General features: G+C 38.2%; 2 protein-coding genes across 2 annotated transcripts in view; one reads left to right on the top strand and one right to left on the bottom strand.

Annotated features, from left to right (window-relative positions):
• Nucleotides 1–229: 229 nt before the first annotated feature.
• Nucleotides 230–8682, bottom strand: LOC124120704 (solute carrier family 35 member E3-like). The gene is made up of 6 exons (XM_046483584.2): nt 8295–8682; nt 6524–6634; nt 5212–5370; nt 3372–3454; nt 2288–2400; nt 230–943 (listed from the first exon to the last, which is right to left on the bottom strand). Exons 1-6 carry the CDS (start codon nt 8679–8681, stop codon nt 870–872), a joined length of 927 nt encoding a protein of 308 aa, XP_046339540.1. The 5' UTR covers nt 8682; the 3' UTR covers nt 230–869.
• A 4885-nt stretch (nt 8683–13567) lies between these two features.
• Nucleotides 13568–24659, top strand: part of LOC124120720 — a 44406-nt gene continuing 33314 nt past the window's right edge. Inside the window, exons 1-2 of the mRNA XM_046483599.2 lie at nt 13568–13755; nt 14621–14813. Of these exons, the coding sequence (XP_046339555.2) occupies nt 13696–13755; nt 14621–14813 (253 nt within the window). The 5' untranslated portion in view covers nt 13568–13695. The remainder of the gene's footprint in view (nt 13756–14620; nt 14814–24659) is intronic.

Below are 24659 nucleotides of genomic sequence, written 5' to 3'. Positions count from 1 at the left end.
TATGAAACTCCCCAAAAATTCAGCCAGACCACAGGACTGGCTAGCTGAAATACTTGCCAGCCCTGACCAAAACCTGCCTGCCCACTATAATCATATGTTTCTCAGGATAATTTAATTAAAAATATGAAAACTGATTGCTTGTAGCATAAGCGCATCGCTAAATGTTAGGTTGTCTAAAAGCTAACAGGATTTCTTTTTGGTTACATTTTATCATTCTTCTTTACATGTGAATTAATGCTTATCATCGGGAAATATTTAGAATATTTTCACCTATGAAATATAACCCAACCGTCGGGCAGGGGGATTTGAAAATCTGGCAGCCCGAGTTGAAATCAACCCGTCTCGGACGGTCTGGCTGGCATCTATTTCGAACGCTGCTCATAGGTAAAAGCTCTCTAAAGCATGTTGTGTTAAAAAGAAATTTAAAAAATTCATTGGTTCTAATTACATCTTTTTCTGAATTCATCCCCTTTCTAAAAATGATGCCACATGTTTGGTCATTTGTGGAATCAAAGGTTTCCACTTTCCAAGAACTAGAAAGAAAACTGCTTCAAGAATGTTTATAGTTAGTCCTTTAACTAACAACATACAAAAATATAGAATCATAAGATCATAACCAATAACAAACAATACATTGTTTAAACATAAAACAATGTTCCTCTATGGTGAAATATACTGATTCACATTGATGATGTTGCCATGACTACCCCGCATCACATGTATCAGTACTACTGCACCCTAGATGAAACTGAAACATGATCGACTGATTTTGAATCCCATGAAAGAAACATCTTCGGTGACCTGCTTGTGGTAATGACAAGTACCTCACAATGACACGTTAAACCCTCATGTAACCCCACTGAAGACTCCTAGTGCTTGTCTGTTACAGGCAAACTCTTGGCTTTCATCTCTTGCAGTTTAAAATGTGTGTAGGCAAGGACTCCTGAAACAGAGGGAGATAATATACTTAATTTGATATATATTTTTTCAGATTTCATTTTGTATTCAACTCGTAGGCTTGTATTTTGTTGTAACAAACTAAATACCCAAGTCGTGTTTCATAGTTCAAGATATTTATAATGTGTCTCACAATTGTATCATAACTGTTTGGGAATGATTGTACAAGGGTGGTGAGAATGTGTACCTACCTCCGAGGGTGGTGAGAATGACTACGTACCTCCGAGGGTGGTGAGAATGACTACATACCCTCGAGGGTGGTGAGAATGACTACATACCTCCGAGGGTTGTGAGAATGACTACGTACATCCGGGGTTGGTGAGAATGACTACATACCTCCGAGGGTTGTGAGAATGACTACGTACATCCGGGGTTGGTGAGAATGACAACGTACCTCCGAGGGTGGTGAGAATGACTACGTACATCCGCGGGTTGTGAGAATGACTATGTACATCCGCGGGTGGTGAGAATGACTACGTACCTCCGGGGGTGGTGAGAATGACTACATACCTCCGCGGGTTGTGAGAATGACTATGTACATCCGCGGGTGGTGAGAATGACTACGTACCTCCAGGGGTGGTGAGAATGACAAGGTACCTCTGGGGGTGGTGAGAATGACTACGTAGCTCCTAGGGTTATGAGAATGACAACATACCTCCGGGGGTGGTGAGAATGATTACGTACATCCCCGGGTGGTGAGAATAACTACGTATCTCCCAGGGAGGGTGGTGAGAATGACTACGTACCTCCGAGGGTGGTGAGAATGACTACATACCTCCGAGGGTGGTGAGAATGATTACGTACATCCGCGGGTGGTGAGAATGACTACGTACCTCCGAGGGTGGTGAGAATGACTACGTACCTCCGAGGGTGGTGAGAATGACTAGGTACCTCCGGGGGTGGTGAGAATGACTACGTACATCCCCGGGTGGTGAGAATGACTATGTACATCCGCGGGTGGTGAGAATGATTACGTACATCCCCGGGTGGTGAGAATGACTATGTACATCCGCGGGTGGTGAGAATGACTACGTACCTCCGGGGGTGGTGAGAATGACTAGGTACCTCCGGGGTTGGTGAGAATGACTACGTAGCTCCTAGGGTTATGAGAATGACAACATACCTCCGGGGGCGGTGAGAATGATTACGTACATCCGCGGGTGGTGAGAATGACTACATATCTCCCAGGGAGGGTGGTGAGAATGACTACGTACCTCCGAGGGTGGTGAGAATGACTACATACCTCCGACGGTGGTGAGAATGATTACGTACATCCGCGGGTGGTGAGAATGACTACGTACCTCCGAGGGTGGTGAGAATGACTACGTACCTCCGAGGGTGGTGAGAATGCCGGAGACCTGCAACAGCTGCAGGTGGTCGTGGAACAGCAAGTAGCCTCCCAGGAGAGTGAGACAAAACTTGAGGTGCCCCACCATGTTATATCTGAACACAGTCAGGAACAACAACACAGGAACAACACAGGACCATCAACATGAGGACTGCAAACTGCTTCAAACAATTATTCTACAATGACATCTAGGCATCCAGCATTTTACTTCAAAACTGGTGCAAATAATTGTTGCATTTCTTAGATTATTCAAAGCAAGTGTGCTAACATACTTTAGGGTGAAAACTCGATAAACAAGGACTTAGTGCGTGTAGTTTGTAAATTTCAGGAACATCAACACAGCTTGACTTGGCTCTTCTCTAATTCATATTGTGACATCTTGGTCGTCTTGTCTGTACAACATGATGTCATCATCGCAGCAAGGTATCTGATTTGATACCTCTACCTTTTTCAAATTCTCTTGACTGCATTTGACTTCAAATGAAATTTATAGGTGAGGTGAGGTGAAATGGGGTTTAACGTCTCATTCAAATTTATTGCACTTATATAGCGACGTACATGCATGTGTGAGTCTGCTTGTACTAGTCTGAACTAATGCTGATTTAAAAGTGCTATCCCACTGAGATACCATGCCAAGGTTTTAACATGAATACCACACTCCGAGACGGCCAGTCCTTGTTTTAGCCCCTTAATACTGAGGACCAGGCAGTGTAACAACAAGTATCATCTTTTAATGTCTTTTGGTATGACACGGCCAGGGATTGAACCCTCGACCTTTGACTCCCCGGCAGATGCTCTACCACTAGACCAGGGAGGCAGCTGAAATTTACAGGTATTGAATCTACATTCCAAACCTCAAAATAATGTAAATTGTAAACAGTCAGTCACAATGCCACGGAGAGTTTACGATTGAAGCATTACATCATATAACACTACATATTCACATACACTGTCCACTGTCTCACTCAGTGTGACATACTCGAATAATACTATGGAGAATATGCCCCGCAAAGAGCTACAAGACTGCTGAAGCGACAATACACATTCACAAACTGACGAAGGATACGTGACAGGTGATGTGTTGCCAATGATCCAAAAGATGGAAAGATTAACAGAGAAGGCTACCACTCCCGACAGGAACACCATCAACTGAAACAAATACAGCCTATTACATGGGTGAATGTCATACCGATGCTAGGACTATCTATTTCAGTTCATGCTGTAGTCAAGCCATTGTGTTGTCTGTATGGAGAACAGTTTCCATATGAAGACGCCAATGACAGATTTGTTTGTTGTTTAACACCACACTCAGCAAAATTACAGCAACATGATGGTATGTAAGTAACTGTTTTTGGACCAAACAATCCAGTGATTGACATCATGAGCATCAATCTACGCAATTGGGATAAAATGACATGCATAAACCATGACAGCCAGTTTGGCCACTGATCCCCTCAGTCGCCTCTTACGACAAGCGTGTCCTAACCATGATCTTTACTGTGGACCAATGAGACTCTGATGTCATCATCCTCATATGTTGTTTGTTTGTTTGTTGTTTAGCGCCGCACTCAGCAATATTTCAGCTATATGACGATGGTCTTTAAATAATCGTGTCTGGACCAGACAATCCAGTGATTGACACCATGAGCATCGATCTATGCATTTGGGATACGATGACATGCATCAACCAAGACAGACAGTCTGACCACCCGATCCTGTTAGTCACCTCTTACGACAAGCAGAGTTGCCTTGTACGGCAAGCAAAGATTGATGAAGAACTATTCTAACCCGGATCTTCATTGGGACCTCATGTGCTGTAATGTTATTAAACAGTACTGCAGTACATTATCATTCAAATGAAACTTATTAAACATGCTGTACAATATGGAAATTTATTCATCATCATATCATTAAACTGTGTTGAATGTAATCTCATCCCAATCTCATTAACATCAGATCTAAGTTCTCGCTGCTGCTAAACAAAGATCCGAGGACATACCATTATGTGTCACGTTAGAACGACCTTACGCGAACTTTGACCGACCACTGAAACAACTAACGAGAAGTCAACATCAGCCAATTAGAAAGCAGCTTTCTCAAGCTTTAGGGTACTTGTTTCAACCTGGCAACTTCCATTTCAGACTACGCTAGAAAAGTATGTTCACGCAGTTCTCGATTAAAATTTTGAAAACTGAACAAAAGAACATTCCGGAATGTCTAATATATTGTTGCGATTGTATGACAGTGCTTCCCACGTACTTTGCAACGTCTCCACCATTCAAATGTTTATCCAACGGAAGCGAGAGACAGAGGATAAATTTTACGGAATCTGTCATTCGGAATCCCCGTGTTAACATTTTCGAGGTTGCATGATTAGAAAACACATTGCGACTGTCACTTTCATGATCTGGTAAGCAACGCTTTGATTGGTCGGATGAAAGGTCGTTCTGACATGACCCTACCTTAGGTGGTTGTACCTTAAAATCGACCTGCCACGGCCACATGGCCAAACAGTGGAATGGGGCTGTGGACTTGGTCAAATGTGGCACAAATATAGTAATGGTATCATGATTAATCATAGATTAAAGACTCCAGAGTCACACTAATCATTAGGTCTGTCCTTAGAGTTACAAAGAGCATTCTCTCTCTGTATATTGCAAGAACGAAAAAAAATGAACTGAAATATTTTGCAATACTCTTCAACACAAACACAACTACAAGAAACACTGCACCACATGTGTTATCAGATCTTATTGTTTCTATACAAGTTGCTGAAAATAATCAATATCATGACTGATTTGTTAGATACTGAAACCAGTCTGTTGCCAGTTATCACTTAACCGGAATACTAATGCCTGTCCTATTGTTATACCAGATATCTGTATGATGAGCAGTGTGCTACTTACAAGCGCCTCCATGGGCCAGTTGTGAAGAACCCCATGGAACTGTAGGACTGGCTCAAAGAACGGAATAACGAACATGAGGAGGACTGCTGAGAGAGGAGCTTGGTAATACAGGAGCTGCATGGAGTTTACTTGGAATTCATGCTGTTTCTCACCAACCCACTGAAACAGAAGACAAATGACTCAATCTTTATGTAATCATGGCATTAGTCTTAATATAATTATTTCAGTGATATTTCCAGTTTTTGAAATTAATTTCTATATTCACTAGTCCGCAAGAAACCTGCTACAACAATACGAGATCAGTTACATTGTTCAATGATGCAACACAGCCCCCAACCACTCTATTAACAGCCAATCAACAGCCTCTGTTGTCTAGCAGTAGAGCGTCCGCCCGAAGAGTTAAACATCTGGGGTTTAACCCCAGCTGCGTCATATAAAAAGACGTTAAAAGATGGTACTTGATGTTACCCTGCCTGGCGCTCTGCATAAAGGGGATAAAACAAGGACTGGTCGACTAGAAGTCAGTATACTGTGTCTGAGTAGGGTATTCATGTTAAACTGTGGCATGGTATCTCAGTGGGCCAGTTCTATACACGGCATCAGTCTGGACAAGCACCCCCACACACACAAACATGCACATAACTATATTAGTGCAACAATCATAAACACAGGGTTAAACCCCACTTCACCTCACCTCACATTATCAGCCAATCAGAAAACAGTGGCCCCCTAGTGGGCAGCACCTAGCTTTGGGGGATTTATGGAAACATAAATTCAAAACGAATTGCTTGGTTAGCCAATACAATGTCATGGGCTCACATGCAATATATCCATCCACTACAGTCAACAACCCAAAGAATCTTGTAAAGTATAACGCTGCAGTGTCAAAATTAAGGAGGGGTCCTGGTTTTTGATTCTAAGGATCTAACTTTTAACATCAGGGTAATGACAAGCAGGGATAATTCTAGGGTGGGGCCTTGTGCTTTTAGCCCCTAAATTTGAAAAAAGGCCTACATTTTAAAATACGAGGAATTGGCGTATGGGTGTATCTCTGGAATACTTGAATTTTTCATATAAGAGCCCATGTCAGAAGAATCCAAGAGTGAACCCTGGACAAGGATCCCTTGACTTTCATGCTTAATTTTCAACACTACACGCATAAACAGTGTTGGAAATAAAGTGGGGCCCTGGAGTACCTTACGTTTGCTGCTACAGTATTTGAATCTATGGACCCCTTAATTAGGGAGGTTTTAAAAATAGGGTTATGATGAGGACACCTTGACTTTCACAGCAACATGTGTAAGAAACCTACCACTTGATACAGGGATGTGACCAATACACCAGCTGTAGCAAATCCAATACCAACGATATTAAACTTGACATCGTAGAAGGAGTTGAGAAAGACACCTATCGTGATGGGAATCTGAAACAGAAAAATGTGTGTATGACAAGAGCTGACCATGTTGACTGTACACAGAAGAATATTTTCATCATTTTTCACATTATAGTATAGTTTTCTTTTAGGGTCAGGCTCACTCGACCATCTATACTACCTTACACAGTTAAGGAAAAGGTAATGTTAATTAAAGATTAGAAAGAAGTAGATTGCACTTTACTGTGAACCTGCAAGTAGGATCACTTCATCCGCCTGCATCTACAATCAGAGCCAAAGGATAAATATTTCCATATTGTCACTAATACATTCATCGGGGGAACTATGCTTGTGTAAGTCCTTGCAAGTTAATCTCATAGTTTATTATACACAGGTACATTATGCCTTAACTTAACACACACACACAAACACATATTCTTGTTTCTCCATACACTTTTCAAAACTGACAGGTTAGGATGGGAAGAATTAAATTAAAGATTTTTTCGGATTTCGGTAGTTCCCAAAACCATGTGATCTCATTTGGAAATAACAACTGCGGCTAAAGTATGAGATGGACCATGCAGAGGTCACAGTGACAAGAAGGTTATGCTGCAAATATGACACACTGGGACTTGCACGATCTGTGCAAAATGTCAAAAATTCCATCTCAAACACAGTATATTTGGGAGAATATTGTTTGTTATTATTTCTAACAAATAATTAGGAGCAGATATAACTAAAACTGAACAACTAACAACATATCAGGAATTTAAGGACTAGAAGACTAAATATGACATGTTACAAACAACTGTTTAGAAAAATGGAAAACTTGTATTTTCTATTTGATTACCCATAAGTACCACTGATGGGGTCGTTGTCGTCACAGGGTCTACAGCTATATACCCCAGGTACATTTCTGTATACAGAATTGTACACAAACCAAAATGAGAATACAGAAAGGTACCTGGTACCTTAAACGGCGGACAAGTCCATATTCCTCAACCCATAACCAGGTTCACCATATTCCTCAACCCGAAACCAGGTTCGCCTGATGACGAATGCATACTGGATAATACTGTGCATCATGGAATATTAGAGTAATGTACGTTCATCTTTGGTCGTTTTTTTATATAGCACACTGGAATGCATCTCATACAACATTAAGACAGTTCAGATCCATTTATGGTAAAGAACTACTGAGGGAAACATATACAACACATAATCATTATAATGCCATGTTGAATTTTACCACGGTTTGGCATCCAGGACGTGTGGTATATGTAAGTGTTCAAGGATCCGATTCAGCGTTATGCACAATTCGGTCTGCGTTGAATGAACTCATCCCTGGGTACTTTCTACATTGTGATTTTGTCTAGGGTTCATCTCTGTATACAAAAACGTTCCTGCAGTACATATATATATAATATGTATAAACAAGTGATTTCATCAGATGTATAAATGTATAGGTATTAAATATACAGAGTCCAGATATTCGTGCTTGTAAAAATTCCTATATGCAGTCGCCGTGCCACCTTTAGCAGAAGTACCAATATTAAATTAGACTTTTCAAAACAAATTATAAACAGACCACGGCGACAAAAATAAATTTTGTTATGGTTATGGTGAAACTGCAAGAGGTCACTACTAAAAAAACTACTACAAAACACCCACGTTAATGCCACGAAACGAAACGTCCGTAAAATGTCCTTACCAAGGTAGATTTCACCTTCCAAGAAAAGCTTCGTGAATAAGCATACGTTTGAATGACAATTATGCATGGTGTTGTCATTGTCTTGATCAGCTGATACGTTCCAACTGTGTTCGTTTCAAGCGATAAATTAGTGAAGACGACAAATCCACAAAATGTCAAAGCAAGAGGCAACATCTGCAGAAACGGAAGACTTTTGGGTTGAAATAGATTCCCTAGTTTGCAGAGGAACAGTCCAAATGTGGTGACAATGAAGTGAATGCATGTCAAGGTGATGTTTGGAAATCCGTAATGAGTGTAGATCCATTTGTTTAACAAGACGATCACGATAGAACAGCAAATATTCAGTACGAGACAGATGGATACGACTGTACTGCTGGGCGGCGCCATGTTCCTACAATGCAGCAAATATTTTAGAAATGTTGATTCGTGTATAAAACATTAAAACCTTTTTAGTCATGTCTTATTATCCATCAAATATATTTCTGTGAAATACTAAATACATAATAAACATAGTCAAACTCGTATAATGGTAATATAAATTTCTTCATAAATTTGGAAACTAGAACCGCACTCTTCAATACTATTATCCGAACAGCATATATTATATGTGAACTGTCCTCGACTGTTTGGGGACCCTTTCCAGTCTCTGTTCATGGTCATTGTAATTTGTGCCTTGAGTGAAACTGAGACATTCATCTGTTTTATTAAGATAGTCAAGAAAGACTACTTTGATATACGTCGCTTAGTTGAGTGTTTGAAAAAGGTGTCAGAATATCACTATTTTAATACAAATGATCGAATGTCCATCTTATTACACATAAGAATATGCCTTTTTAGATATTTCATGATATTTCACAGAATAGATCACCTGACAAGTAAGAGAAGTATGTTTGTTAGAAAAGTAAAAGAATAATCTTGACAGTCGCATTTACTTTCAATCCTTATCAAACATTATTATTTGAGATGTTTGATAGTTTTGTAAACGGATTTTAGAATCAAATTTCAACCTATACCCCGTAATATACGGTATGTTACTTGCGAGTGAAGCCATTCTCGGCATCGATGTATGTTGTAATCACATCGTTGGTTTATGAGGACAGATTACCGGACGTGCGAGGGAGATGAGTGGAGAGTTAATCCGGATTAGGGAGCGTCAGGTGGATATTAAATAGGCCCTTTGTCCCATTTCAGTCCGGAATCCAGAGTGAAGAGAGTCCGGAATCGACACATTTTTAAGGAAGCTTCGCGGTGGCTGAGTGGGTTAGGTCGCTGACTTTGTTTGCTGGCGATTAGTGCCTCACTCTGACTGAGTGGATTTGAATCCCGGATGGGACGTCCCCCAAAAGTAAATACTGGAATTTGTAATTTACTAAGAAAATGTAATCCCAAATATAAAATGTTGGATTTTTACTTGATTATATATGAACATATTAATCAAATCAATGACATTATTTTACTCTGGTGTTAATTGAGATCCGGAATTGTCAGAGTCGGGTTTACACATATTCCTCTGTGGTTAAAATGACACCAAATTGTGTGAAACGGAAGCAGGGCCCGTTGGAAATTGCACCTTCCTATCTTGCCAAGCAAACTTATATCTAAATAATAATTAAAAAAATAAAAACATGTATATGATTAAAATAAACTAAAACGTAAAAAACAAACCCGCAGTTTGCATACGATGCTCACTGTTTTTACGTTTACAAGAGTACAGACGCAAAAGCACATTGAAGTCAATTCTTATAAATAAATACGTCTACAATATTAACTTCACAGACTGATTATTTAAGAATTCTGACACGAAAACTGTAGACAACAAAACGAATCATTGACATCGTTCTACCCAATAATGTAACAGAAAGCCCCGCCCATTCTAGCATCAGTCAATCAGGAAACAATAGTCCGATAGTATCCAAGGTACTTTTCGCCCCTTAATTACAGGTGTTAATTGGTGTTAATTAACCGGAGGGTAACAGTCGTTACCTCCTCACCTGTACTACGGTAATCCCCTCGTTCTTGGTGCTGACAGACTGGGATGTTACGAGAGGTACAAGGTCAGTACCCGAGGGCCTTGGATGAATTACCGTAGTTCTCCCAATGAGCACAAAGAGTTTCTTTCGTTGATGACTGTTTATTCAATCACTAATGATTGATCAACAACTTCTGGTCACGATGGTTTAAGGACTTTAGCCGCAAAGCTTCAGTCCTGGCCGAAATACTGGAGGTGTAAACTGGTGTTTTTCAGAGTAAGGTCGAGATCGTGGTGCTCAATTGGGATCCTCCAGTCTCCCCGAACCTTGGGTCTCCCCGTCCTTTTTACCCCCAGCTTACGTCAAGGTTTTACCCATTTTTTTCCTATTTCATTGGTCAAACACCTTTCCCCCCTTACCTTAGGTCGTTCTTCCCCACTCTTCTCTAATAACCAGAACCTTATTCGGACTCGCTATCATGTAACTTCTTACCCCTTGGAATTCGGACTATTTTCCCCCCTCAGACCATATATGTCCAAAGTCCCTGACGTTCCCGTACCTCCCAACTCTATTTTTTTCCCTTTTATCTATTTCTCATCTGTTAATTATATTTCGTTCATGTATAACCCTCGACCTACTGCCCTCGTCCCTGGATCCTCGTGGCCCGGCATGCTCCCGTAGTCTTCAAGTAACCAGAGCTGCCTGTTTTATACATTTACCTATTCCCGACTTACCGACCCCAACTCTCCCTCTTGATCTTTTATAGAATCAGAATGTATCTTAATGCTTATTAATTACTTTAATTACTTGTTAATTATCTAAATGTATATTACACTTTTATGCCTATAATAATGCCTATAATAATAGTTGTCGTGGCCTATTTTTTCGGTTTATGAAAAAGCAATGTGCTGAGTTATCCCATCAAATGCCACGTCATTTGCGTTTTTATAAATATATGCTCTGGGATATGTAATACAGGATACTTACAAAGCTGCTACATACATTTATATTCTACTCAACCACTCAATATTCTATTCTGATAGGGGTCCTGGGCTTGTTGTTTGAACATCTGTTGATGATCGAATAGTACGCTATTTTTGCATGTTTATATTTCAAATCCAAAATAAGTATAAGTACATGTGGATATAAGTATAATAAATATCGTACCAGTATGAGATCAAACAGTATCAAGATGCAATTTCAATTAAGACAATACTACTATAATCAACCTCATTAAAATCAGATCTAAGTTCTCGCTGCCGCTGATTTTAAAGAGATTGTACTACATGTATATGTATAATCAAACTACAAACTGCCACAAAGCTCATTCCTTTTCAACCCATGCAGCGAAGACGTTCCGGTTTTAAGACTCCGTGTAACATGTCAGTCCTAATTCCAATAATTAAATGGAAGTCTTCTCTTGGGCCGGAAATCTAAGGATTCGATTCTGACAGTAAGTCCTTATAACATGTTTGTAGTTGCTGTTGTTGTTGTTTGTTGTTTAACGCCGCACTCCGCAATATTCCAGCTATATGACGGCGGTCTGTAAATAATCGAGTCTGGACCAGACAATCCAGTGATTGACCTCTGGAGCATCGATCCACACAAATGGGATACGATGACATGCATCAACCAAGTCAGCAAGCCTGACCACCCGATCCCGTTATTCGCCTCTTACGACAAGCATAGTCGCCTTTTACGGCAAGCATGGGTTGCTGAAGACCTATTCTGCCCCGGATCTTCACGGGTCTATAACATGTTTATAGACTGTGGATCTAGAGATTGAAAAAAGCTGTTGTGTCTGATCCTGTTGAGTGACGGCATGTCGCTGCTCCATGAGCGTCGGTCGGGTAATTAGTGTCTCTTGCGAAACTATCCTTATGTAATTAGGGTAATAAATTATTCATTGATCTAGTTAATTAAATCTGAGAATCAGTCAAGCAAATCGTTGTTTGAATGGTGACTTCTCATTCTGCCTACAGCTCATTCTGCCTACAGCTCATTCTGCCTACACTGAATTAAATGAGAGAGTCCTTTTGTTAACACATTGACAACAGAAATAAATTATCAGGTGAGGAGCAATCTCATTATAATCAGATCTTAGTTCTCGCTATCGCTAAACAAATTGTTTAACGGCAGCGAGAACTTAGTAATTATACTCTAATGTTCCTTTGTGTGATTTAAACATATCTGTTTTCACAAAATATGAAAATGGATCGGTAAACAAGCGAATCGCTTATGTTAATACCATGCATAATTTAACTCCCAGTGTATCCCTTTATCTCCCCTTCTTACATTTTGTAACTGTCTCCGTTGTCAGTTTTGTCATTTCTGGTAGCAAATTCTGAAGTTTTTTCGGAGCTGGTTTTAATTAATCTGCATGTGCTTTTGTTTTACACGTCACTGTTTGAGGATTGGCTTTATCCCTTAAGTTGTAGTTTTCGCTTTCCGAAACTGTATTAGGTACAAGCCTACAAAGATATTCGGGTGAGAAATGATTATTCATTTTGTAAAAGGTTACCAATTGTATCAACATCTTTCATTTGTATTGCATTCATCTTATTTCTTTTATGAAAACATAAAATAATTATACATATGTTATCATCAGTGATATCATGATCAGATAATAAGTACACGTATTTTCATATATGTCATCTTGACATAAAATAAGTCAAGTCACAATTCAGATTAAATGTAACATCAGAACATGTCAGAAGCCAGTTCTCTCTGCGTGTTTTGAGACAAGATAGCTTGATATGTATTCACATTTCTTTATGGACTGGTCTGCATAATTTGTGCTGAAAGGATAAGTCTATTATATGAAAGGGATGACAGGTATTCAGTAAACATTCAGTCAAGTGGAACTAATCGCCACATTCAAATTATAATGAGTATTATAAACTGAAGGCAGAATTAGCTGTAGGCTGAATGCATGATCCAAATGTCTGCACGTTGGTCTAAGCCAAGTCGCGCGCGCGTGCGTGTGTGTGTGTGTGTGTGTGTGTGTGTGTGTGTGTGTGTGTGAGGTTTCTCTTATTAAAATATTGTAAATTTACTTTGCACATGCAATAAAGAAAACTGTATATATACAAGTTATATCATCATAGTGATTTGTCTAATATTGAATTTCAAATTTGACACAAACAAAAATCATGCTAATGATAAAAATATAGTATCTTTCGTTAAGTGTTCATCCCTAAAAGATAGGAAACGGAGGCTGGTAGAGATCCATTTAACACTTTGTATTTAGTCGATAAGAATATAATATGTGACTCACTTCCTGTTTACTTCCGTGTCACGTGATCAACGCTGATTGACATTTAGGAAGCAAAGCGTAGCGTGTCATGTCAGAGGCATGCAAGACTCATTCATCACTTGACAGTTAACGATAACAGTGTTCTGGCCGACTCTCATCAACTCTTTTGTGGAAAATGGGAAGGGAAAGCGACCTGATCAAAGCAGTAAAGCACAATGACGCTTCAAAAGTTCAGGTATTTGTTTGAATAATATTTAGGTTACTCTGGTAGTTTTTTTTATACTAATAAACACCACGGCCCCAGGTTGTCCTGTGGCATGAACGATAAGATGCTTGATAGAGTTTATGTGACAATGTCTTTACTGTTGGTGCTCGGCTGTGAAAGTATAGCCATGCCAGAGGCATATATCGATATATGGTCTCTAGCGAAGCAGATGTTGGCTATATGAACTTTCAAATACAAATTTATTTTCTTCTCTTAAGAAAATGTACATGTGTGAAATAATGAATGATATTGTTTTTATTTTTGCTTCGGTTATAGAATCTGTTCGCCACTCAATAGTATCATAAAAACTAGATATGTCTCAAGAAAAAGTATTTAGTATATCGCATTACTGATCTGGTTAGTTGTTATATGTTCACAGGAACCTAATTTGTTATTGGTCAGTAAATAATAATATATACCCAAATATGTAATTTGTTTTTGGTCAGTAAATAATAATATATACCCCTATATGTAAGTCCCTACTTACGTACGTAACTACGTATGGGATATAAATTAATTATTATTTACTGACCAATAACAAGTTCCTGTGTGTCAGTTACCCCCAACTCTATCCTTGGCCCATGGATCCTTGAATGAAAATAGTGGTGAACACATTTTACATCGGCTTCAAATTGTTTTCTCCAAGTGTTATTTGCAGATTGTTTTCATATAGTTTCGGTATTGATAATATTTTGTCATATTGAAATATCTGAACAGTTGTGAATGTAAATAAGCGATTTCTGTTCACCTAAGGAACTATAGGCTGTGAGTGGGAGTGGACTGGCATTTTTATCTGGGAGTGTTCATCAATATCACCCAATACATCCTGTTTTAGAAACTGCTGCTCCCGGATAAAGGATACAACGTGAAGCGAAACACAAACACGTGGTCAGAGAGTCCACTGGTCAGTCCGCCTGACCGTACCAAGTCTACTGGTGGACGTATACGTCTGGAGCTGGGTCATATTGACATAAACTGTCATGAGCGGAATACGGAATACACACCTCTCATTATTGCGACGCTGAATGGTAAGGTTATTAAAATTTGTTCTTAAGATCTTAGGCCCCATGCCCTCAAATACTTGTGTGTTTGGGGTAATCCAGCTGACCCCTTGTCTCACTTGCAACCCAACTGTTTTAATCACAGCTGAAAACAGCCATCAAGAAATTATATTTTACATTCAAAAACAAATTGGATTTTTCTGCATTTTATTGTTGCCATAGTTACTTTGACCTACAATTCGAGATGAATTGCAACTAGCATCAGTTCTGACAAGCCATCTGCACATGGCATTTTGTTCAACATTCCCTAAAAGGGTTACCGTATTCAACGTAATAAGCGCCCAGGGCGCTCTCAAAATAAGAAATAGAGGGTGCTTATTAGAATATTATTTTGATTTGAAAGATCGTAATTTTCGTGGTTTATGCTAACAGCCTGAAATGTTTACATACGACAGATATATTTTTCAAGAATTTAATTGCCCATAATTAAGGGTGATATGACACACAAGTGCGTATTATACACGAATAAATAAGTCTTGTGTACATTGATCATCGGAAGGGGTGCTGATTGTTCACTAGCCAATATATTAGCATATATCGCCGTGAGCGCTTATGAGAGCGGGGCGCTTATTACGTCGAATACGGTATTAAAAAAAACAAAAAAACTACCTACTTATCCATATCTGTTAGATCCATGTGAACCTGAACACAAATATATATTTTTTACGTCCTTCCTTACTTCTTTTCATATTGGTCAAACCAAAGAAATACAAAAACTAACCAGTGGCCATTGGTATCAACTTTCATTTTATGCTTTGATCTCTTAACATGCTTATGAGGTATCTTGAAATCAACAAAGTTATTTACTGAACAATATTTATTGTTTGTTTGATATTGTCAACTGACAGATTTCATTTGGCCATCTTCCATTATGACATGACATTTGTCGCATTGGAATTTCTCCCACGCAACAATGACACACCATCATATGTCTGAGCTCCAGACAAGCTACGTATTTGCATAAAATACATTCACTAAATCACAATATGTAATTAATGTTGAGTTGCTGGAGTACAAATACCCATGAAGAAATTTGATAACCCAAAAGTTTAATAACACTATGCATTAAGGGTGTGTGGTATTACCGGTATATAGGTAAATTGAGATTGATTCTTTCAACAATATGTATCACAATATCATGTTTTAATGCTGGGTATATTGGGTGATTTAAAAAAAAAGGATTTTTATTATGTGTTTAATGTTATACACTTGCCAAAGACATGTACATTCAAAATGTTTCCGTAATTCCAAAATGCAAGTTCGCATTCTGGAGTTCTTCTGTGGCAGTGGTGTAACACCAAGTCATCATTGTCCCGGAGCGTGCATCCTTGAGTATTTATTGAATAATCAAACATAATGCTGTTCTAGCATCTTGTTTTGTTCCATTTGTGAACTTCAATTCCTGCATTGCTTCTTTATGCTTAATTTTGAATTATACAGTATATTGTGATACATATCACAATACGGCCCTGTGCATTGTAATATATTGTGATACACTTTAAACATCCAATACCCATCCCTAATGTGCATAATAACTTACGTAGCCTTTTCAGTTTGTACAGATGTGACACTTCTGTCTTATTGTAACTTAGACATGTGTCACTTTTAGTAGGTAATGTGTCATGTGACTCACTTGCGTTAGCACACAAACATAGGCTTTTAGAAGCTACCGGAACACCACAGATGTACTAAATACCCATTGTGAGTGATAACATAATGTGATAATAACGATAACATGAATAAATACTCAATGATTCAAAGACTTACCTGAATGCTGTTCCAAACAGCCATGACTGACTCACACACAGTTCATATTGTGAGATGTTTTGAATTGTTTGATGGGCATTTCTTAGAAGTTGACGGATGACAAAGTAGACACAATTTATGGATAAAAACAGAGCTCCAGATAAGCTGCGTATCTGCGTAAAATACGCATCAGACATGCAGAAATACGCAGTAAAATATAATCCAAGCGTATCAAATACGCAACAAACATTACAGATAAGCTACAAAAATAAAACTTGTGCGTATCATCAAAATATTGTGCAGTAACCCTGCATATTCGATCAGCAAATCAGCAACTTGTTTTGAAATTATAAACGGGCATTCCGTCAACCTTGCCAAACTCCATGATGACAGTTACATCACGATCATTTGCCATCACACTTTCTTGTGGAAGTATCGTGGTATTTTTGAGTCCTATAAAGCTCCAATCCACACGACACCAGTTTGCAGGGACTAGATGAATAGTGTTTATAAATATTTAACTTAAATACCCACATGTGTAAAACTAGTGGGTAACAGAAATTTGAATACCCAGATAGAATTACTGATACCAAATGATTTTAAAATGCATGGGTAAAATACCCACAACACCAAAAGCTTATCTGGAGCTCTGAAAAACTTTTTAATTTTACCGTAATGGCAACGTTAGGTATAGATCCACTTACTGTTGTCAGTCTTGTTTGACATTGGTTTAAGGATCTAAACCGAAACACCCCATTACAGTAAAATATAGAAGTTGTTTTAGATTCTATCTACTTTCTAAGATATTTTGCTGATATTAAAAACTCTGGTAATCCAACCTGATTGGTTTGGAAACCCCACCTTCCGAACAATTACTAATGGAAAGATATATTCAAAGGGACGTTACTCTATAATCAAAATTGGTTAATCTACAAATTGTTAGTGTGGCAGTTTTCTTCAGAATGGTAGCACCTGGATTAACATGGCTCTTGGACCCGGAGGAACCAGGTTAGAATTGGCCCCCGGCGTTTAATTGCTTGTCATAAGAGGTGTTTAAATTTGGGTGGTCATTCTCGATGACTTGATTGATTGCGTGTCATCACACCAGCGACTAATACGTCTGGCCTAGGGTCAGTTATTTGAAGGCCACAGTGATACTAATGGAATATATCGTCTTCTACATAAACAAAAACAAAGAAAGACAAACGTTTTGACAATTTATTGACTTCAGAACTGACTTTTCGTGTTGTCTGTTTGGATGAGAATCTTTCAAATGTTTGATATTTTGATACACTGTTGTGACCTCTAGCTCAATAAGATCTGGGTGCCATTGTACGAAGCGGATCTTAGCGCTAAGGTGATCGTAACTCACATACCTTAACTTAGACTTGCGACAGTCGTGTTGCTAAGGTTGTTTTGAACAATGGCATCCAGGTCTTTTGCTCTGATTTGACACCTCTCTCTGTCAGGACCAGACAGACTCTCCATAGGAGCTCTTAGGATGAGATGGTAATGTGACTGTTAACCCAGCAGTGGATGGGTACCTGGTAGGATGAGATGGTAATGTGACAGTTAACCCAGCAGTGAATGGGTACTTGGTAGGATGAGATGGTAATGTGACTATTAACCCAGGAGTGAATGGGTACCTGGTAGAATGAGATGGTAATGTGACTATTAACCCAGCAGTGGATGGGTACCTGGTAGGATGAGATGGTAATGTGACTGTTAACCCAGCAGTGGATGGGTACCTGGTAGGATGAGATGGTAATGTGACTGTTAACCCAGCAGTGGATGGGTACCTGGTAGGATGAGATGGTAATGTGACTGTTAACCCAGCAGTGAATGGGTACTTGGTAGGATGAGATGGTAATGTGACTATTAACCCAGGAGTGAATGGGTACCTGGTAGAATGAGATGGTAATGTGACTGTTAACCCAGCAGTGAATGGGTACCTGGTAGGATGAGATGGTTATGTGACTGTTAACCTCCTAGCACCACACAGACACAAAACATTGCCAGATAGTATTACTGTATACAATGTTGGATGTTTAGAAGCTACAGGATGTCAAATAGCCGCGACATATCATGACCGGTATTCTACATTCAGAACTGTCCATTAACCTTCCTTTTTGAAAACAAACAAACAGATAAGCTGGTCTGAGTACGTAGCTTGCTGATACCAAGGATTAAGAAATCATGCAGATGATTGACTGATCTGGAAGCTCACCTGACATGACCTCCAGTGGAATGTTTTCCACATCTTGACTTTGAGATTTATCACAACAGAGTAAAAAACTTATTCAATGAGATTGATCATGATGTCACTCACATCACTCAAATCATCAGACAACAACTGTTTTTGTAAAATGCATCAGAGTATGGTGGCAGTGATTTTGTCAGCTAAGGTTATATGCTCAGTTAAACATTACTATAATGATATTAGTGTATTGAGAAATGAAAATTATTAGTGATTGTGATATGGACTAAATGACCCTTAAACTAATTAGTGTTCTTTTTAAGGTCAGCTTTTGGCTTTTTCACTGCGTAATGTACTGCTTCCAATCATTTTAAGAATGTTCATTTCTGTTGGGGAATGGAAATAATTAATACAATATTTCACCATAACTTGTGTTAATTACACAAATTTGCTTGGCAGAATATGAATTGAAATTGCAATTTCTTTAACTTATATTTAAAACAAATTAAGATCATTCTTGTTAAAGAGAGCTGCCAATTAAACACCAATATACATGGACATGTTTTAAATCTTCAATGAAGTTCAACGAGGAGTTTTGAGTTGGGAGTGAACCAGAGCATGATGGCTGTGAAGGAGTGCCCCCTTCACAAGCCTGTTACCCTGAGGCTAAACACAATTAAAATCAACTAGCTGTAACTAGTTATGAATTTTGTTAAGGTTTGACTGTGTATTTTTTCGGGTTTTTTGAGGTATGAATCGAAAAACCGCTGTGCAAACCTATTGAATCCACGTACCTGATTCTTACAAAAGTTTGCGCATCGGTTTTTCGATGACATTTGTGGAACAATGTGAACGAGAGAAAAACAGGCGAGCGAGCCTATACCTTTGCTGTTTAATTCCTTCCCTGGTTTCGGTCTCAAGGGGTAGTTTGGAATTTTGTTAAATGTCCTGTCCATGTTACGATACAAAGGTGTGCAGAAAGGGAATTGCTCGACTGTAATTTTGGGATTTCCTAACAATTCTATGGTAATGAATTAATGCAATAACATGTGACCAATTCAGCTAATCAGAATGCAGGAATTACAATGAACACAACGAAAATTTAATTATTCACTTGTAAATACGAGTAATTATATTTTAATTGCATATGATTTGATTTTTCAAAATGCATATTTACTTGTTTAGTTATATTGTGTTCATGGCAGTGACAATATTTAGATCAAATATTCAAGACATAAGTCCAGATATACAAAGAACACTTTTTATAGCCAGACAGTGTAATTACATGATTAATTTGCGTACTTCAGTATGGATTTGTTGACATGGTATTTCCCGTGTTAAGTGCTCACGGTAATATCTTTCCATGGGGGAGGAGGGGGGGGGGGGGACATCAAAACTCATTATTTCGTGTATAATGCGCACCCCCTTCTACTTGAGTGAGTGAGTTTCGTTTTATGCTGCTTTTAGCAATATTCGGGCACTATCAATAAAAAAAAAAAAGTATCATGGCTGAGGACACCAGAAATGGGATTCACACATTGTACCCATGTGGGGAATAGAACCGGGTCTTTGGCGTGACAAAAGTAGGTACTTGACCTTGTGACCATCTGTCTGTGTTAAATTTCAGTTAAACCTTATTGACTCATTTTAGTAATATACATATCAATACAACTGTTTCCTTATTAGACCTTATAACACTGAAATGATATCCATATTTCAGTTTTGCCAATTATGTAATATAACATCTAACAATTTTAGTACAAGGTATCAAAATATCCTCTCTTGATGTAAAATTCAAACAGTAAAAGGTAAAGAATGTGTAAACTGTTTTCAAATGTGAATATTGATGTGACTGAAGCAATTTACTAATATTTTCATTTTCAAATCAAATAAGTCCTTTGAAACATTCAACCAAAGCACAAATAAAACCTCCTATGTAACTTTTTTTGTAATCTTTCTTCTAAGTAACCTAGTGTCATTCAAGGAGGTGTTTTATTGCTAAAGGAGCCTTGTGGAACTGGGCTAAACCAATACATGTTGTATGACATGCATCTTCTGTCAAACTCAAATTCATTTATTCTCAGAAAAACCACCCACGGTGGTACATGAGATACAATTATATACAATTTTTATTATGTACAAAATGACAGCATTTAACAAGAATAGGTTTCGTGGATACTAATACAATTTACCAATTGAACTGAACACATTGTTAAGGAATTAAGATAGGCCTTTTAGATCTCCTACACTGTTTGTGGTCATAGTTTTCTTAAATTGGGACATGTTTGGAAACTGAAGATAATGCTTATTTAAGAGTTCATATCGCTGTTGGTGAAAAGCTTCACATCGGAATGAATAGTGAAATTCATCTCCCGATTGAATCACTGAGTGGACACTGGCGGTCTTCCCTGGGAATGTTCAACCATCGACCAGTTTCAACGGGTAATCTATGGTTAGAAGTTCTGAATTTTAATATAGGGAGAAATATTGATTTTGAGAGCAATAGATATTTCTCAAATGAAGCTTGATTCTTCAAGTACTCGTAATACGACCCTTTAGAACTTGATTTGACAGTGGATTTCCAGTACTGACGGAATTGAGATTTATACGTATATTCAACCATTGAGGCCAGCCATGGCGTGGAACATACCGATAGGTTTTGAAATACATATGACAGGCCGCAATTATCTAATACATTCTAAAAATAAATTTTAACCATGGGACATTTTCAACTTCTGTATGGATAGCATACATGTATTTGTAAAGTATCTGGGACGGTTTATGATACACTTCTGAGGTAGCAAGCTTACTTATGCCAAAAGGAGATAACACGTTTATAAACTTTAATACTTAGTGGTTCCCTACCCAGTTTGCCATATAACATAAAGTTTGGGGTTGTGTTTTTCAGTCCAGTAGCTAATTTAAGAAATTTTAGATGGACTCTTTCTATAATAGTTAGATTCTCTTACCCCCAGATCTCGACACCATATAATAGTATAGGGACGACGATTGCATCAAATGCAAATAAGAGGCAATCTAATGGCAAAGTAACATTTCAGGACTTCATGAGTAAGCTGAACATGGCTTTAGTTGCGTTTTCTGACAGCGATTTGACTGCTTATATACATCGTATATTCCTGTGTAGTTTTAGGCCAAGGTAGTCATATGAATCTACAGTTTCGATAGGGTCGGAGTCGATAGTGAAACATAATTTTGATTTGTTTGCAGGTCTGGCACCAAAGATCACCACTTTTGTTTTTGTTAGATTAACATTTAACTTCCATAGAGCACAATAGTCGGAAAACTGATTTAACGATCTTTGTAGGTCTTTAGGGTTATCACTTATTATAACTGTGTCATGAGCATAGAGCAGCATTAGGAGGAGCTGGAAAAATACTGTTAGGTTAGTATCGATCAGATTTTCAAGATCAACACTTTTACATTCATTGTTCAGCAGATATTGTTTGAGATCATTTAGGAATAACGAAAACAGCAGAGGGGAAAGGTTTTCACCCTGTCGTACACCATCATGGCAAATGAAATCGTCAGAGAACTGGTTATTAATACTAATTTTAGATTTGATGTTGTGGTACATATTCTTGACCAGGGTGAAAAACCTTCCTTCAATTCCAAGTTTTTAAAGTTTATGCCATAGACCAACTCTCCATACTTTATCGAATGCTTTAGTGAAATCTATAAAAAACGAATATAATTTCTTTTTTGATATTTTCATTATTTGCATCAACATTTGCATTGCAAAAATGTTATCACAAGTAGAAAAAACTTTTCTAAAACCTGCTTGTGCAGGATTTAAAATGTTATTATCATCAACAAATTTAGTTAATCTGTTATTTAATATTCGGGTAAAAAGTTTGCCGAAGCAACTCAATATAGTTATGGGTCTGTATGAATTAGAATCTAGGCGATTGCCCTTCCCTTTATAGACTGGTTTCACAATCCCTGTAAGCCATGTATCTGGCAACAGTCCAGATGATAATATACCATTAAAGACATTTCTAAGAAATGGGACTAGAGTGTCAATGGCATCTATAAAATAATCATTCTCTATAAAATCCTGTCCTGAAGCTTTATTCCTCTTCAGGCCTTTAACTGCTAAAGTAATTTCTTCGGCTGAAATATCGGTGTTAAGAACTGTAGTATCTAGTGTAAGGTTACCTAGCCAGTTGTCATCGATGGTTGTATCATATGTTGAACGTTCATTAATTTCAGTGAAGTAGGCATAAGAACTGTCTATATCTGGTGTAATTTCTGTTTTATTACTATCATTTCTATTTAACATTTTCCAAAATTCTCTGTCCATGTCAGGTGTCTCAAATTGTAGCTTGTATGGAGATTATACATGCTGCCAGTTACCTAGACTAACATCTAGTCTCGGAATTTAACATATTTTTCAATAAAAAACAGTTGTTAAATTAGTGTTATAAAAAATAATAAAAAGGAGCCAAGTGACTTTGTTACTTTTCAGCCTGATGCTACTGTAATCAAGACTTGCCAAATATTGTAGACTTGGCATTGCATGGGCTGTATTGGATATATTTGATTTCTGTTTCTTTTTTCCTTTTTTTCTAGGGAGGGGGAGGGGGGTTCTGAAATAATTATCAAGCCCTATTTTACTGTTTTTTTGTACATATACCTCGTATTGTAGGAAACGAATAATGTGCCGTTTTCTTGCAGACTGTATTGATCTATTCAAAGCATACAGTTTGTTATTTTCATTTATTTAAAATTAATAACTGAGCACATTAGAAAAAAATTAGAAAAAAATTAGCTGATCTCAAACCAAAATCTGCCCCCCACTTCCCTGAAAATCAAATGCTTACTTGCCTCATTTGGGGTTTAACTATGTCAGAGTTCATAGGAGTGCTCGTACCATCCAGGATATGAGGACACTCGACTGACCCTGTTGACGCCATTCATTACACAGCAATATTCAGGTTGTTTCACATCTATGTATACCAAATATAGATAGCATCTTCCAACATGACCAGGTTTTCAATGAATAAAAATTTCATTCTCAACTCCTAAAATGGTAGCCCCTGAAGAAAGTTCAAACGCTCTTGATGTACGTGGAAACCGCAAAGATCTGGGGTAGAATAGGTCTTCAGCAACCCATGCTTGCTGTAAAAGGTGACTAACGGGATCGGGTGGTCAGGCTCTCTGACTTGGTTGATGCATGTCATCAATCCCAATTGCGTGTATCGATGCTCATGATATTAATCATTAGTCTGGTCCAGACTTGATTATTTACAGACTGCCGTCATATAGGTGGAATATTGCTGAGTGGAAACCTATGTGATCACTTGACATGCACAACAGTAAATGTCAAACATTCACACGTAAGTACTTTCTCTTTGTTCCAAAGTGCAACTGCCTTGATATCTCTCTATTTCTATTCATTGATATCCCATATTGATTGATATTCTGCAAGCTGATCGTGACCCAGACTGTCTCAGCTTAATCTGTCTACAAACACCAGCCATCTTGAAACCTCCCCCAAAGCTTAACACAGCTGATTGAGTGGGTTGTTTTGGCAGGTTCATTCGCGTTACGCCGACTTTCAGAAAAAAATTATTCGCGTTACGCCGACCAGCGGTTTTTCTTTGATGATACGTGCGTGTTATGTTAACACAGGTGGTTGTTACAAGCACGCATTGAATGGTGTTTTTGAATGGTGTTCAGGACACATTCTAACAGTAGAAACATATAATAGATTTTGTGTCGTTTATTATAGAACATACCCAAGATATCAAGTTATTTGCTTTTCTCTTATTTAAACGGTACATGAACCCACCTACACATAAGTATCTTACACCATGAGCAGTTGGAATGAACTTCTTCTCTATCTGTGC

This window comes from Haliotis rufescens, unplaced genomic scaffold (assembly GCF_023055435.1).
Source record: "Haliotis rufescens isolate VD_foot unplaced genomic scaffold, xgHalRufe1.0.p SCAF_16, whole genome shotgun sequence".
Lineage (NCBI taxonomy): Eukaryota > Metazoa > Mollusca > Gastropoda > Lepetellida > Haliotidae > Haliotis > Haliotis rufescens.
This window is presented reverse-complemented; position numbering and strand designations above follow the sequence as displayed.

Excerpts from the sequence above, each read along its gene's own strand:
- LOC124120704 (XM_046483584.2), bottom strand. The coding sequence starts at position 8,681 with ATGGCGCCGCCCAGCAGTACAGTCGTATCCATCTGTCTCGTACTGAAT. Across the intron at positions 5,371-6,523 it reads TCACATCCCTGTATCAAGTG|TGGGTTGGTGAGAAACAGCA; the intron begins GTAGGTTTCTTA and ends CTTCTGTTTCAG. Across the intron at positions 2,401-3,371 it reads GGCAACACATCACCTGTCAC|ATATAACATGGTGGGGCACC; the intron begins GTATCCTTCGTC and ends GACTGTGTTCAG.